Here is a 17,387-nt window from a genome sequence, read left to right on the forward strand (position 1 = left end):
TGAAACTTAGTTTGGCTGGATATGAAATTCTGGGTTTAAAATTCTTTTCTTTAAGAATGTTGAATATTGGCCCCCACTCTCTTCTGGCTTGTAGAGTTTCTGCCCAGAGATCTGCTGTTAGTCTGATGGGCTTCCCTTTGTGTGTGACCCGACCTTTCTCTCTGGCTGCCCTTAAGATTTTTTCCTTCATTTCAACTTTGGTGAATCTGGCAATTATGTGTCTTGGAGTTGCTCTTCTCGAGGAGTATCTCTGTGGCATTCTCTGTATTTCCTGGATTTGAATGTTGGCCTGCCCTACTAGGTTGGGGAAGTTCTCCTGGATGATATCCTGAAGAGCGTTTTCCAACTTGGTTCCATTTTCCCCCTCACTTTCAGGCACCCCAATCAGACGTAGATTTGGTCTTTACTTCTTGCAGGCTTTGTTTATTTCTTTTTCTTCTTTTTTCTTTTGGTTTCTCTTCTCGCTTCATTTCATTCATTTCATCCTCAATTGCTGATACTCTTTCTTCCAGTTGATCGTGTCGGTTACTGAAGCTTGTGCATTTGTCACGTATTTCTCGTGTCATGGTTTTCATCTCTTTCATTTCGTTTATGACCTTCTCTGCATTAATTACTCTAGCCATCAATTCTTCCACTTTTTTTTCAAGATTTTTAGTTTCTTTGCGCTAGGTACGTAATTCCTCCTTTAGCTCTGAGAAGTTTGATGGACTGAAGCCTTCTTCTCTCATCTCGTCGAAGTCATTCTCCGTCCAGCTTTGATCCATTGCTGGTGATGAGCTGCGCTCCTTTGCCGGGGGAGATGTGCTCTTATTTTTTCAATTTCCAGCTTTTCTGCCCTGCTTTTTCCCCATCTTTGTGGTTTTATCTGCCTCTGGTCTTTGATGATGGTGACGTACTGATGGGGTTTTGGTGTAGGTGTCCTTCCTGTTTGATAGTTTTCCTTCTAACAGTCAGGACCCTCAGCTGTGGGTCTGTTGGAGATTGCTTGAGGTCCACTCCAGACCCTGTTTGCCTGGGTATCAGCAGCAGAGGCTGCAGAAGATAGAATATTGCTGAATAGCGAGTGTACCTCTGTCTGATTCTTGCTATGGAAGCTTCCTCTCAGGGGTGTACTCCACCGTGTGAGGTGTGGGGTGTCGGTCTGCCCCTAGTGGGGGATGTCTCCCAGTTAGGCTACTCAGGCGTCAGGGACCCACTTGAGCAGATAGTCTGTCAGTTCTCAGATGTCAACCTCCGTGTTGGGAGATCCACTGCTCTCTTCAAAGCTGTCAGACAGAGTCGTTTGCGTGTGCAGAGGTTTCAGCTGGTTGTTGTTTAGCTGTGCCCTGTCCACAGAGGTGGAGTCTACAGAGACAGGCAGGACTCCTTGAGCTGCTGTGAGCTCCACCCAGTTGGAGCTTCCCAGCCACTCTGTTCATCTACTTAAGCCTCAGCAATGGCCAGCGCCTCTCCCCCAGCCTCGCTGCTGCCTTGCTGCGAGATCGCAGACTGCTGTGCTAGCAATGAGGGAGGCTCCGTGGGCGTGGGACCCTCCTGGCCAAGTGTGGGATATAGTCTCCTGGTGTGCCCATTTGCTAAGCTCCTTGGTAGAGCGCAGTATTGGGGTAGGAGTTACCCGATTTTCCAGGTGTTGTGTGTCTCAGTTCCCCTGGGTAGGAAAAGGGATTCCCTTCCCCCTTGCGCTTCCCAGGTGAGGCGCTGCCTCGCCCTGCTTCAGCTATTGCTGGTCGGGCTGCAGCAGCTGACCAGCACTGATTGTCAGGCACTCCCTAGTGAGATAAACCCAGTACCTCAGTTGAAAATGCAGAAATCACCTGTCTTCTGTGTCGCTCGCACTGGGAGTTGGAGACTGGAGCTGTTCCTATTCGGCCATCTTGCTCCGCCCCCCCCCCCCCAGGATTTTATAGAATGATGAGTTCATAATATGAATATAGGAATGAATTTGACTGCACCAAAATTTAAAGCTTCTGATTTTCAATCCATATAAATTATCAACAGACAAGTATCTGTATAATCTATAATAAAGAATTATCTAAACAATATATGAAAAATTCTAACAAAAACATGAAGAAGAAAATGTGGAGAATGACAATTCAGAGTAAATACATGGCAAACACTGATAACAGAGAAATTACTCTTCTCCTTACATACTGGAAGTGTTGACTAATTTTGCTTCTATAGCAGGCATTAGAACATTATTAATATTTAAAATGAACAAACACCTTAATCCAACAATCCCACTACTGGAGATTGTGCCTACAGAAATACTAGAACATGCATGTAAAAATGGGTATATTGAGATATTCAATGAATATTTCTAATATGGAAAAACTGAAACAAACTAAATAATCACCAAAAGAAGTATGGTTAAATATATTTTGTTTGATTCATTCTATGGAAGTTAAAAAACAACAACACTGCAGAAGAAGCAAAAGATCAGGAATGCAGAGTTCTGTCTCTAGTAATGGTAGTGTATAATGTCGATCAAGCTCCCTGTGGCTTTAGCGATGGGAGATCTAGGAAGGCAGTGAAGAAGCCAGGCACAGTGAAAGGGCTAGAATCCAGGAGAACGAAACCGAGAGGAGAAGTTAGGTGACTAGGAATGCTTTGCTCTGAGGAATTCTGTTGATTCTTGAAGAGGAGTCCAACATTAAAAATAAGCAGTCAGCAGTCCTGACTTCCCTGAAGGGCTAGAAAACTGAAAATTGAAGACCAGAGCCAGCCAAGGGAAGGTACAATGGAAGAGAATTTGTTTGCGTTCAGATCCCTAAAACCTATATCCTATGATTAAGGGTAAACTAAAAGTAGAACGGCCATCCCAAGAACTAGAATACCAGCTTCCAATCATCCAAATCTCTGAAACTGAACTAAAGTAATTTACGATGGTAACTGCTCAAAGTACATACCAAAAGCAAATATAAATTCTCTGCAGAAGAAAATGTTATCCTAGGCCTCATAATATTTCTTTGATTTTTCTTATTAAAAAAAATCAGGTACATGAAAATGCAAGAATGTTAAGAGTGAGAATTATAAGAAACACCACCAAATATATGGCTGGGCGCTGTGGCTCACACCTGTAATTCCAGCACTTTGGGAGGCCGAGGCAGGTGGATCACCTGAGTTCAAGACCAGCCTGACCAACATGGAAAAACCCTGTCTCTACTAAAAATACAAAATTAACAAAACCTGTAATCCCAGCTGTTTGGGAGGCTGAGGCAAGAGAATCGCTTGCACCCAGGAGGCAGAGGTTGCAGCAAGATGAGACAGCGCCACTGCACTCCAGGCTGGGCAACAAGAGCGAAACTTCCTCTCAAAAAAAAAAGAAACACCACCAAAGATAAACTGACACACAAGAACAGGCAACACAGTGAACAGATAAAGACTTAAATTGCTATATGCTTATTAATGTGATCAAAGAGATGATGAATGGCTAAGACTAAATATTTGGGGGTAGAGAATATGAAACTATATAAACAAAAGAACCAAACTGAAATTGTAGAGCTCAAAAATGAACAAAAATAAGAAATGAGCAAATAGTTAGCTAAGTTAAACACTAAAGAAGAGAAGAAGTTAAAATGTAGGTTAAAGGTAAATATCTAGAACGAAGCACAGATGGATAAAAAGACAGAAAATACAAGAAACAAGTGTAAATGAAACGGATATGGTGAAAGGTATAACACGTCTAACTGCAATCACTGAAAGAGAAGGAAAAGCAAGCGAGGGAAAAGCAAGAGCTGAAGAGAAACTGACTCAGATTTTTCCCAAATGGTGTAAGTCATTAAGCCACAGATTCAAGATGCACTAGAAGCCCAAAGTAGGATAAATACAAAGAATGCCACATCTTGGCACCTCATACTAAAACTGCTAAAAACCAAACAAAAGGCAAAGAAAAGACCACAAATAAAATGCTAACAACCTAGAATTTTACATGAACCAGGTAAAAATATCCTCCAGAAATCAAGGTGATTTAAAGAGATTTTGAAACGACAGAACTGAACATATCACTAAAAGGAAATACTAAAGGACATTCTAATTTACATCAGCCTTAACTATGATGTCAAGGAAGTATGTTTTACCTTAAGAAAAAAGGAAAAAAGTTAATATGGGGATGTAACTATTTATATGTTCCAATGAAAGAACACAATTAGAGGAAAAATACTGGCAAGGAAAATTAAACTAGAAAAACAGGTGTCAGAATCTGATTATGACATTCAACTATTCAGCTATAGGTGGTTTTGCCACAATGCTTGTCATGGTGGGTGAAGGACAGGCAATCATGAATTTAAGAGAGGCACTGGTTTGCTAAGAAACGTCCACGTTTATCACTCTTAGCCATTCCACCACTTTCCTTTGGTTTAAAATCCGCTTTTTCAACAGTTCTAGGATTGTGGCATTAAATTAGATCTAAAACCTAGGTATTACTATTAGAAGTATTAGTAAATTCTTCAAGCTTTTGTATTTTCCTTCTATTCTTAAAAAATTTCATTTCTTATCCTTTGTCCTACGGCGGGGGAGGGTAGTAGGAAGTATTCAAATTTTTAGCACAGTAACTGATAGGATCATACGCTTTCAACATATCAAAAAATGTTCATTTCTGCCCCCAGCCTCAAGTAGCAGTTTCATGGTTTATCTACAGGAAACTCAACCATTAAGAACATGCCCTTCTGCTTTATTACAAGCAAACAATACATTACAAATATTCAAGGATAAAGTGAAAATATGGTACACACCAAATTGATATTGCACATAAAACATGTGTACAGAAAAACTACAAATTCCTTTTCCTGAGAAAAATCTAAAATAGGTACCTGAGCAAGCTCTTTCTGTTCATTCACCAGTCGGCCACAGCTAGCAATCATCTGGTCCAGGGCGTAGAGCCGATCTTCAAGCCCTTTAATGGCTTTCATATTCTGATTATCAAGTTTGGCAATAGTTTGACGGCATTCTGCTATAAATGGTCGAATAATCCTTGGATCAAGCTAAACGACAAGGAAACACATATGAATACAATTTTCAGCAAATAGTTTAAAATGTATTTCATGCTATTCTGACATACAGCTTAAGAGAGAAAATAAGTGATAAAAGACATAAAAAAGCAAAAGCATGGGTACTCTAAGTTATACTTTCATAAGAAGGTCAAGTACAGGATAAATATCATCCTAGACAACACTAAATTTACACTAGAATACATAATTAGGAATACAGTTTCAGGAATCACACATTTCAATCAGTGTTACAATTTAATCACTTCTCAGTATCTCTCAGAAAAAGGTATTTTCAATGTCAGCATAATATCATTAATTCTCTTATCAATGCAACTTCTCTTTAAAACATATAAACTTCTTTGGCAAACTTATCTCCCTCCTGGAGACAGAAGATAAAACTTCTTTATTCTCAATCTCTAGCTCCTCAACGAATCTGCTTGCTCAATTATGCTTTCTCACTCTTCCATCTCTCCTGTTCCCTGGCTTTAATTCTACACATTTGCTGAAATTCATGAAACCTATCAAATTTTCCAGTAATGCTCCTGGTCCCTTAAAAAAATATTTTACCTGGCTGCCTTTCCGTCTGCGTTTTCCGTAAAAACCGCTCAGCCAAAAACTACCAATGACCTTGCTTCACTTGAGGCTCTTCAACAGTTAGCATGGCAGATAACCTTTTCCCAACCTTACAGGCTCTGGGAAGTTACTTCTACTGGTTCCTTCATAGCATCCTTTTCTGGCTCCTTTTGCTCTGTCTAATCTTTCTAAAATAGATGATTCAGAAGCCCATTTTTACTGTTCTCAATATGATTTCAGCGTTAAGTATAACTTTTCTGGAGATAACTCCCAAGTCTACTTCAATCACTCATCAGTCTCACAAATTCTCAAGCTGTGTTTCTGTTTACTAATAACTACATGCGGGTATCAACCATGAAACCTTCTATTATTGACTTACTATGCTTGTTCCTAATAAACCCCCCAAATGACTTTCTTCTGCCCACAGAAAATATCCAATAAATGTAGAATACAACAAAAGCTTCATTGATCTGATATCAGAGAAAATCAAGCCTTTCATCTTTTCAAGCTGAAATGTCTATCATTTCAAGATAAACTGTGTTTTTCTATCTCTGATCTTTGTTCACAATTCTTATACTGTTTAAGTCAACCTCTCCTTCTATTTAAAGATCCTAGACAAATACTACCTCCTTCATGCTGCCTTCTCTAATCTCTACAGTTGAAAAAAATTGATTAATGCATAGTCTTGTACGCAGAGAACATACAAAAGCAATTAAAATTAAACTACTTTACTCTTATTATCAAAAATTCAGTGCAGTTAAATAAAAGGCTGCATGTCTAACACCACCAAAAAAATTAACAAAACCATTATTTCAGAATAGGCACCACTAGTTTTGCACAATGTTGTCTCAACTGAAACTTGTACATTTGTGAACATTTTCTCACTTTTCTCAATTTTGTGGTAACTGAGTCCAATGTGTATATATTTCTACACCCGAGTACTAGGCAAATCAAAGCCTGGTTACAAATTATTAGAACGATAAAGATGAAAATTGGTTCAACTGTTCAACCTGGGCAAAATTACAATTATACATAAACTTAACATAGCAACAACTTAAAACAAACCAAAAACAAGGGCTCCGGAATACGACGTATCTGAACTAACTTAATTCATTGAAAGTATAACTGCACTGACAAACATAGGAGAGTATTTGATGATTCACTAAAAAGTTTGCATAACTTCCTAAAAAACATTTTTTTTTGAGCCAAGTTCTGGCTCTGTTGCCCAAGATGGAGTGCAGTGGCATGATCACAGTTCATACTATAAGCTCCAGCGATCCTACGGCCTCAGCATCCCTAACTGCTGGGACTACAGGCATGTGCCGCCACAATCAGCTAATTTTTAAAACAATTTTTTGTAGACATGGGTCTCACCCTGTTACCTAGGCTGGTCTCAAACTCCTGGGCTCAGGCAATACTCCCACCTTGGCCTCCCAAAATGCTAGGATTATAGGCATGAGTCACCGTCCCCAGCTGACTTCCTAAAATTTCACTGCACTTAATATTTTATTCCATTTGTCCACAGGTAATAAAAATCTTTGAAGAAATGTTTTAGATTACATATATTTAAACCACAGAATCTCATTAGTAATTATTTAGCCAATTTTGAATAATTAACAGGCAGTGATACACTAATTTTTATTCTTGGGCTCTTTGGCATCTACAAAGGCTAATATTATTTTTAACTGAGAAAAAAACTATAAAACAAAGTTTCTTACACTCTCTCTTAAGCCTCCCACCTTTAAACCCACTCCCCTGCATAGATTCCTTAAAATCACAAGTTGTCTGAAAGAAATGCTAAAGCTCAATAAATTATGCTGGCATTAACCTAGACAGTTTAGAAATGTGCTAAATGCAGAGGCTTCCAATTATTAATCGCCGGAAATACAAATCAGTGTGCCTTCTGTAGTATAATCTGAAACAGAACACTCAAGCATAATCTTAAAACCAGGTCAGTGGCTCACACCTGTAATCCCACCACTTTGGGAGGCTGAGCCAGGCGAATCACCTGAGGTCAGGAGTTCAAAGCCAGCCTGGCCAATATAGCCAAACTCTATCTCTACTAAAAAATACAAAAATTTGCTGGGTGTGGTAGCAGGCGCCTGTAATCCCAGCTACCCGGTAGGTGAAGGCTGCAGTGAGCCGAGATCGTGCCACTGCACTCCAGCCTGGGTGACAGAGCGAGACTCCATCTCAAAAAACAAAAACAAAAAAAAGAGTCTTTTTAGCAAGAATACACTAAAATCTAAAAATGTGAGTCTACAAAAATGCAGCAACAATTCTAAATTTTTTCTGATAGATAAAATGGGGGAAAAACAATAATTCACAAAACTAGCATCTCTTAATCCACAAAAATATAAAACTAGGAATCCCATGTTAAGTGACTTATGGATGACAGAGGTAGTAAATGAATGTCAATGCCCAGATTTGAGCCCCTGTGATTACAAATCCTAATTTCCAAAATACCTATGTCTTGACTAATTTCCCGAGAAAGACATTTTAATTTGGCAGTTGAAAATACATGATACAAATACTGCTACAATTGGAATTAATCTGCAAAAACTATAGATTTAAACTGAATTTCCTTTTACGGATAAAAAATCTTGGCATATGTTTTTATTGCTTCATTGGCAAACAGCGCTATTGCAATCAGATATCAAGTAGGTTAGTTGTTTTGGACAACTGTTTAATAAAACAGGCGTAAAAAACCATCTCCAATCAGAGAGAAATCTCATACTCAGTTCATCTTCAGAAATGCCACTAGTGTTATCAAGAAAAAGTATAGTACTCCTGAGAAAAATATCGATCTAATAAAAACATCAAGCAAAATGCCATTCATTATGCAATACATCACATTTATAGATCATGTATTTTGTAAAATATAAATAAAAATATATACATAAATTTTTCCAAAATGGATTTTAATTGCTTTAGAATATATATTGTTTTATTTCAAACATTTATTTTAAACTCTGGCGTACACGTGCAGCATGTGCTGGTTTGTTACATAAATGTGTAAATGTGTGCCATGGTGGTTTGCTGCACAGATCATCCCAGCACCTAGGTAATAGGCCCAGCATCCAATAGCTACTCTTCTTGATAGAGCAAGTAATAAAAAAATCTAATGGGCATATGCAACTAGTGAGTATAGGCACCACTTTAAAGTCATGTTAGGCACCATTATAGGCACCACTTTAAAGTCATGTTAGCTAATTTTGAAACAAACAAGAATAACCAAATAAAAGTTTGTATTTTGCTTTTGTAATATAATGGTCATGTAAAATATCACAAAGACTTCAGATGTTGTTGCTATGCCTATTCAAAGTAGCATTAACCTCTAAAAAGAAAAAAGGGATTGCTTAGTAATAACACTATAGCTATTTTCTGAAGGTATAAATATTTCTGACATTTATTTATTCATTCATTCATTAGAGATGGAGTCTCACTATGTTGCCCAAGCTGGTCTTGAATTTCTTGCCTCATGTGATCCTCTCACCTCAGCCTCCCAAGTCACTGGGATTACTGGTACAGGCCACTGTGCCTGGTTGACTTTTCATTAAGTCAGAGGATCACTGTTCCTTTCCTTTAGTCATACAAAGTGAAAAAAATCTATCACTCTGTGAGATTTCACACTAAACATGGAAATACAAAGCCGATTTCAGGTTCTCTTCATATATATAACTCTGTTCTGACATCTGGCACAGTTTAATTATAGAAAATATGACAGGCCAGGTGCAGTGGCTCATGCCTGTAATCTCAGCACTTTGGGAGGCTAAGGCAAGAGAACTGCTTGAGCCCAGGAGTTTTGAGACCAGGCTGAACAACATAGGAAGAAGACCCCGTCTGTGCAAACAATGAAAAAATTAGCTGGATGTGGTGGTGTGTGCCTGTGGTCCCAGATACTCAGGAGGCTGAGGTGGGAGGGTTGCCTCAGCCTGGGAGGTAGAGGCAGCAGTGAGCTATAATCATGCCACTGTACTCCAGCCTGGGCGACAGGGTGAGACCCTATCTCAAAAAACAAAACAAAACAAAATATCTCAATTATTCTGATCACAATCATGTAAGTGATTATCTACAATCATAAATGGTATTTTCAGGCTACTACAAAGTCAATAGTTTAAGCAGGAACACTAACTTTCATTCATTTTTGGCAGTGATCAATCTTTGCATAACATATTACATACTTCTCTGACAAACATGTCTTAATGGAAAGAAATGCTTAGCCTATAGAATGTCATCAAGAAACTGGACACTGAAAGAATTACAAAACCTAGATTTTTAGTTTTCCATTTTACTGTATCCTATACCTTTAACAGCAATGTATGTATTCTTTTTTAGGCATCCCAGACAATGTGCTATCCTGCTCTAAATAGTGAATCAAAGATGAACTCTTTTTCGACTGCGTGCTCCTTGAAAAGTTTAACTATTTTTAACAATTATCTTTTGACAACAGTAGTCTTCACAACATTATTTAATATTTCTGTAACAATGAAACATGCCCCATCAACTTCCTTCCTGGTGTCAAAGATTTTGCATCAGTTTACGGATCAGATATGAAGGGATATTTATTTCTCAGGTTTAAAAGGTTTTCAGGTGTGCTGGAGAAGACCTTAATCCAAAATACAAGCTCACTATAATTATAAAATACAACTAAAAACACAGTATCTACGTTTCAAATTTTAAAGATCTCAGGCAGATGCAGTACTTAAAATTTCTTCTTTAAAAGTCAGAAAGAGGTTGCCTCTAAGGAAATGGTGACTGGAAAGAGGCACAAGGGGACTTTCTGGGCAATCAAATTTTCAGTATTTTAATTTGTGTGGTGGTTATTCCTTGCATGAACCACTCAAGACCTGTACAGTTTACTGTATGTAAATTATTCTTATTGCACTAGAAATTTTCCTATTAATCTCAAATAATCTTCACAAATTTATAATCAATTCATAAATAAAATTATAAATTAATTTGATTCAACCTATGTTAAAAGTTTCACTCCAAGGCTCACTAATTTCTACTAAAAGGTAATACCCATTCTCTCAGTACATAAAATATTTAGGATAGTAAAATGACAACAGAAATATCAAATTAACATTACTTACCCTGCTCATAGAATCAAAGCACTTCCTGACCAAAGATTCCACATCATTAGGTCTATCTTGAACATTTATCCAGTCTAACAAAGAAACATTAAAAAAGGGCAGATCACCATCTTTAGTGTCTATCGTAGTTTCATCTTGCTGATGAACAGTACTTTGACAAGATTCCCTAATCTCTTTGCCACTTTCAGCATCTGTGGTATCTGGGGACACGTGTTCCACTGACTTGGGAAATGAGGTTAACAAAGATTGGTTAGTTGTTCTAGGCATATCAGGAGAGAGCACCAGTTCAGTGGATCTTTTCATCTCAGCTTTTTCCGGGGCTTCATGTTCAGGTAAAGAATCCAGTCTTCCCAAACATTCTCTGTAACTATGTCTGGTTAGGCACTCCAATAGTGGAATCTTGGCCATTACTGAAACTGCAGTTCCTAAACTTAAAATACAAAAGATCTGTCAGTAAAACTATGAGACTGCTCTAGTTAGGAATTAGCATGTTTGAATGAAATCACATATTATTACATACACAAATCTCACCACCTCTCCATAACATTATACATACATAAACTAGTCTATGAGTTAGCTATTCACTAAAAGAAGTCTAGTTTAGCAGAGAGAGGCTATCATTAATACATTAAAATATCACTCTAGGGCCGGGCGTAGTGGCTCACACCTGTAATGCCAGCACTTTGGGAGGTGGAGGCCAGCAAATCATTTGAGGTCAGGAGTTCGAGACCAGCCCGGCCAACATGGCAAAGCCCCATTTCTACTAAACATACACAAATTAGCCGGGTGTGGTGGCAGGCACCTGTAATCCCAGCTACTCGGGAGGCTGAGGCACAAAAATTGCTTGAACTTGGGAGGTGGAGGTTGCAGTGAGCTGAGATGGCGCCACTGCACTCCAGCCTGGGTGACGGAGCAAGGCTCCATCTCGAAACAAAAACAAAAACAAACAAACAAAAAACACTCTAAAGTAAAGCTAGCTATATTAAAGTAGTGAACACTAGGCTTTTATAAAACCTTAAAGATAACAAATTTAAATTTACAAAAAGATTCACCATAGCAGTATCTTAGAATATAACCTTATGGCCTTAAGTAAATCAAATATATCTGATATATTGAAAGCACAGGATAAAAATAACAATCCTAATAAAGATACTCTTGTACTCATAACATCCTAAAAATAGGTTTATGTTGTCAAAAGCATGGGGAATATATGAAATCTTAGTGATTTAACTTCTATAAAATCATATGCAATATGATGTAGGTCCCTACTTTAAATTGATACAGCTAATAGAACCCATAGAAAAAGTTACTTGAAAAGGTTCTCATTTAAACTTTAAAAAGATCTTTCCAGTCTTAATGAATCCTTCTCTTTCCTCCCAAGATTTTTCCCTTTTTAAGGCCAAAATCTATCTAATATTCATACCACAAAAAAGAGAAATGTGAATTTAAAAGGTTACCCAAATTTAAAAAAACAAAAGAAACAAAAAGACAAAGATCAAAACTAGAACATGCTACTTGCCTCTAATTCAAGGTCAAGATAATTAAAAGAAAAAAAAAAAATCTACAGATCCGAAACAAAAAACCTGAACATAAAATGCTGAAAGCATATGCACACACACACAATAAGGGTTAGTTTCATACTGAATTACTGTTATATTTTCACGTTAACTATAGCCCTTTTAAAAAAAGAGTCAATGTGTATTAAATGTACTTTTATGCAAAGAACTAAAACTTGCCATCTTAATGAGCATTGAAAACACATGGGTTGGCTGGGTACAGTGGCTCACGCCTGCACTCCCAGCACTTTGGAAGGCCGAGATGGGCAGATCATGAGGTCAGGAGATTGAGACCATCCTGCCTAACACAGTGAAACCCTGTCTCTACTAAAAATACAAAAAAAAAAATTAGCTGGGCATGGTGGCGGGCGCCTGTAGTCCCAGCTACTCGGGAGGCTGAGGCAGGAGAATGGAGTGAACCTGGGAGGCGGAGGTTGCAGTGAGCCGAGATCACGCCACTGCACTCCAGCCTGGGTGACAGAGCAAGACTCAGTCTCCAAAAAAAACAGGACTTTTTTTTTTTTCCACCTCATCAAACCTCCATCAGGATGGTAATATTTACAAAGAACTTAAAATTTTCCTCCATTGTCCAGGGTTTGGAAATGTGCCTATTTCTGTTAGATGTTATTTTTCACATCTTGCCTTTTGTTTACTGGACAAGATATAAGCAAAGATTCCTGGTTTTATAAATGACTTCAAAAGTATTTGGGGCCTTATTACAAGTAAAACAATTCAAGAGAAAGAAATGGAGACTCATAAGATACATGGTAAACAGAATTATCATTTTTAAATTAAAAACTATAACCTACAAAGCACTATCAGAAAACGCTCAAATAATAAACCTCAGTTATAATAAATATATGGCCTATAAGAAACAAATTTGCAGTGATTAAACCTACTGATAAATTTCAAAGGCATTTTAAACAAATATCCATTTCAATGGCAAACATACTGAGTAAGTTTTAACTTGATGTCTTCTATGGACTGCAGATAATTTGAATAAATACTTTCAAACTTGAAAAGTAGCTTTTGGTATGAATTTGAACAGTCCTCCAGGTTGGCCATAATTGCAGCCCAGCCTTGGTGCTGAAGATGTTCATCATGTACAAGACCTTCACAAAAAGAACAAAGTTTCTTGGCAACTTCATACATTTCCTGTATTGAAAAAGAATACAAAAGAAAGTAAAAGAAGGCAATGGTTTGTTTGCAGAAGTTTTCATACGTTTACAAACATGTATGTGTGAATGCGTTCTAGAGCACATTTAACAAAGTGTTTCAAAAGAGTGTTTTAGTTTATCTCTGTTTACCTCTGTGAAAGAGAGCCTAAACTAAGTGAGGTGTTCAACGTAAGAGAGGTGTTATAACCTATAACATAAGTGAGGTGTTTCCGAGCAGGTATCCTAAGACATAGTCAAAAGAAGAATCCATAAGATGCTACCTCTGAAAAACAAACGAATAGTGCTTTCAATTATTTGACTAATGATCAACATCTGCCATGTCAAATGTCACTGTCCTCTGGTATTATCTCAAGACATACATGTTAAAAACAATTTTTCGTGAAGGCAAAGCTAAAATACATCATCTACTTCTAGATTAGTATAACTATAACACATTTAGTAACCCTAAATGAGATTCTAGAAAATATTTATGCAGTTAAAATACCTTCAGAAAACAGACATTTGACATTCAATTCCAAAGAATGAGGAATAAAAATAATTATTAAGGATAAATTACAAGGCAGCAACGTAGATTGCTTTATATATGGAGATATATAAAGAAGTCCACTGTCACAAAATATTTTAGTTGGCTAGGAAATAAGACAGATCATTCTACCTTTGTTAACTGATATGAGACAGATATAAAAGTCACAAAAGAGAAGTCAAAACTTTCTGAAGGCATTTAACTTAAGTATCAAAGTGTGAAAAGAATATGAACAAAGATAGGGAAAGAAGTACTTCAGAAGAGTGGAACATGATGAAGTGGCAAAGACAGGAAATATAAAGTGTTATTGGTTAAGAACAAATGGTCTGGAGGAAAAAGCGAGAAAGAGGGCCAGATGATCAAAGACCCAGAAAATACTAAGGTAAGGAAGGAATTGGACTTTACTCAGAAAAGACCTCCTGAAGAACTCTTTAACATGAAGAACGTAATCAAATAGATGCTTTAAGAAGACTGATAATACAGAAAATGTTATATGGTGGAATGGGAAGGCACCTAAAAGAATGGATGTAAAATGATTATCTTTAAGTTGTCCAGGCAAACTATAAAAAAGCTACTGTAAATACTGCAATGGTTGGTAATCTAGTTACCAAGGTAAATAAGTAAGATGGTCCTTATGGGGTAGGAACGTCAGTAAGATGATTATGTGCCATGTCACTAAAAATTAATCAATCACGCAGCCACTTAGAGTGGGAAAAAACTCTGGAATTATGAAGTGACAGAAATGATAAAATGTTTTCAGATTTTTTTAAACAGATGAAAGAGATGTGACACCCTTGAAATGATGAGTAAAAGAGTTGTTGGGTACATTAAAGCAACAGGTTCTTGCAGTGCATGCAGAAAATGTAGGAGGAAGATTCTTAAATACACAAAAGATGGAGGATATAAAATATTCAAATGTTTAAATTTTTTGAATTGTTAAAATTTATAAATGTAAAATAAGTTGAACTGTAGCACTGTTTACCAGGAAAATAAACTTGGGATATTTCAAAAATGGGAGTACCTTGCAACAATGAAAAAGGAATAATGTGTATAGTATGGGCCAGGCGTGGTGTTTCTTGCCTGTAATTCTAGCACTTTGGGAAGCTGAGGCAGGCAGATCACCTGTGGTCAGGAGTTCGAGGCCAGCCTCGCCAACATGGTGAAACCTATCTCTACTAAAAATACAAAAATTAGCCGGGCATGGTGGCACGCACCTGTAATCCCAGCTACTGGGGAGGCTGAAGAAGGAGAATCACTTGAACCCAGGAGGCAGAGGTTACAGTGAGTCGAGATCGTACCACTGAATTCCAGCCTGGGTGACAAAAGCGAAACTCCATCTCAAAAACAACCAAAAAAGTATAGTATGCTTCCATTTGTTTGGGGAGGCTAAGGTTGGTTAGAAATGTGAAACAATAGAGGTATGAGATAGAAATGCATTTTGTGTGTATCAAAGTCTAGGAAAATGCAAAACAAATGTTCCATCATCATTAAGATGGACTACGGGATGGAAGGAAAAAGGAAGTATTTTCTCTATGTATTTTGCTGATAAGCACGCCAAAATTATGACCATTCTGTTTTAGAAGATAATATTGTTAATGAACAAATTTAGGTGAAAAGAAGTATCTTTACAGGTAAAATATGAAAGTTTGCTATGTGGAAGTACAATGATATGAACGTAAAGAGCACTGGCCTTGGAGAAAAGAGGTTCTTTTTCTTCTACCTGGCTATCTGGCCTTGAAGAAATGACTTAACTTCACCTGTTCTTAATTCCATATGTATATAAGAAAGGGCTAACAGTTTCAGTTGTAAGACAAGGAAGTAAAGATGTCTCTGCCTGCTTCTCCTTCATGAAACCAACCAAATACAAAAGGGAAACAAGACACCATCTTGATGAAACCAGGAAACAATTACCACCTCTACACATACAATATATGCAGCAAACCTGTGAAGAACATGAAAACTGGATCAACTTGGGTCAAATAAAAAGGGCACCCACTGTGAAAGAATAACAAATCTCAGGAACCCAAAATCACTAAGCCAAGGGAAAAGTCAAGCTGGGAACTATGTCAGGCAAACCTGCCTCCAATTTTATTCCTAAATAAGATAGCTACAAAGATAAGAAAGCTACATACTTCCCTCACAATTTTGCCACAAGGAAATTTCTTGTGGGCTTCAAGATCTTTAACTTAAAATAGTTCTGCTAAATTTCACCTTGGCAATGTAAACTGACAGCGTATCTTCACATGTGCGGGACAGAAAGTCATACCTCTGCTCGCCTAAAACAAAGGCCTATCTGCTTCCTCTGTATTATTGTTTATTGTTTATGTAAAAATGCAGATTCACTGAACCAGACTAAATTATGTATTCAGTGAAAGACTGATCAAGGACTCCAAAAAAATGCAACCTTTTGTCTCTTATCTACCTATGACCTGGAAGCCCCCGCTTCAAGTTATCCTGCCCTTCTGGACCAAACCCATGTACTTCTTACACATATTCATGTCTCCTGTCTCCCTAAAATGTATAAAAGCAAGCTTTACCCCGACCACCTTGGGCACATGTCATAAGGACCTCCTGAAGCTATGTCTTGGGTGTGTCCTTAACCTTGATAAAGTAAATTTTCTAAATTGATTGTGACCTGTCTCAAGATAATTTTGGTACACACCACTATTGTAGACATTTAGCAAAACTTGGGAGAACTGAATCCTCCTTGTGAGAAGCCTGGGTGGACAGCAAGAACCTCTTGGGGCCCTATCTGAAATTAGAGAGTAGCAGAAGAAGTAATACCTATTTACATGACATACTTGCAAAAAGCCAAAGGAAAAACTGTGAGAAAAAGTCCCTAGAACTGCTAAATTTTGTCTAAGGAGAAGGACAGAATAAGTCATCTCTGTCCCTTTCTTATACATACACATTCTGCTTCTAACCAGGGATCCCCTGTGACCCAGGGCAGCTTCCTGCTCACCAGGTTTCCTACACTGTCTTGTAGAGGAATAATTCTACTCCCTCAAACAAAAGCAAAAATTTTAACATATGAAATCTTTACTAAATTACCCTAAGAAAAAAAAAAGTTAAAAGTAAAAAAAACTAAATGCAGAAAAACTCTCCCCAGGACCAAATGGAAATTATAACCAAATTCTTTCCTAAGAACTTAGTCTAATTTTGTTTTATAAAAAAGAACTCAACACAGAGAGTTAGCTCAGGAAATACATTAAAAAGAAACATATCACTGATTGAAGGCTACACTGGAAGAAGACACTGCTGAAAACAGAGAAGTCTAAATCAGGCTTTAACAACCAAGACAAGTGAAATGAAAGGAACTACCATGAAAACAACAGCTAATATATGGGGGAAAAAGAAAGGACAGTGAGCACTGAGTACATTTCAAGATGTAATCTGAAAGAACTATGGACATTCTGGTACGGAAGAGGTTGCAGAAGTAGAAGACAGACTTAAACTGTCAAAGTATTCTGATTTCT

General features: G+C 37.5%; 1 protein-coding gene across 4 annotated transcripts in view; it reads right to left on the reverse strand.

The window, feature by feature from the left end:
- Positions 1-17,387, reverse strand: part of RB1CC1 (RB1 inducible coiled-coil 1) — a 95,584-nt gene that overhangs the window by 43,121 nt on the left and 35,076 nt on the right. For all 4 annotated transcript variants that reach the window (XM_003902738.4, XM_009213034.3, XM_021942316.1 and 1 more), the window contains 3 exons: positions 13,163-13,365; positions 10,655-11,084; positions 4,809-4,979 (listed from right to left, as the gene is read on the reverse strand). In XM_003902738.4, coding sequence (XP_003902787.1) covers positions 4,809-4,979; positions 10,655-11,084; positions 13,163-13,365 — 804 coding nt within the window. The remainder of the gene's footprint in view (positions 1-4,808; positions 4,980-10,654; positions 11,085-13,162; positions 13,366-17,387) is intronic.

Source organism: Papio anubis, chromosome 8, assembly GCF_008728515.1.
Source record: "Papio anubis isolate 15944 chromosome 8, Panubis1.0, whole genome shotgun sequence".
Lineage (NCBI taxonomy): Eukaryota > Metazoa > Chordata > Mammalia > Primates > Cercopithecidae > Papio > Papio anubis.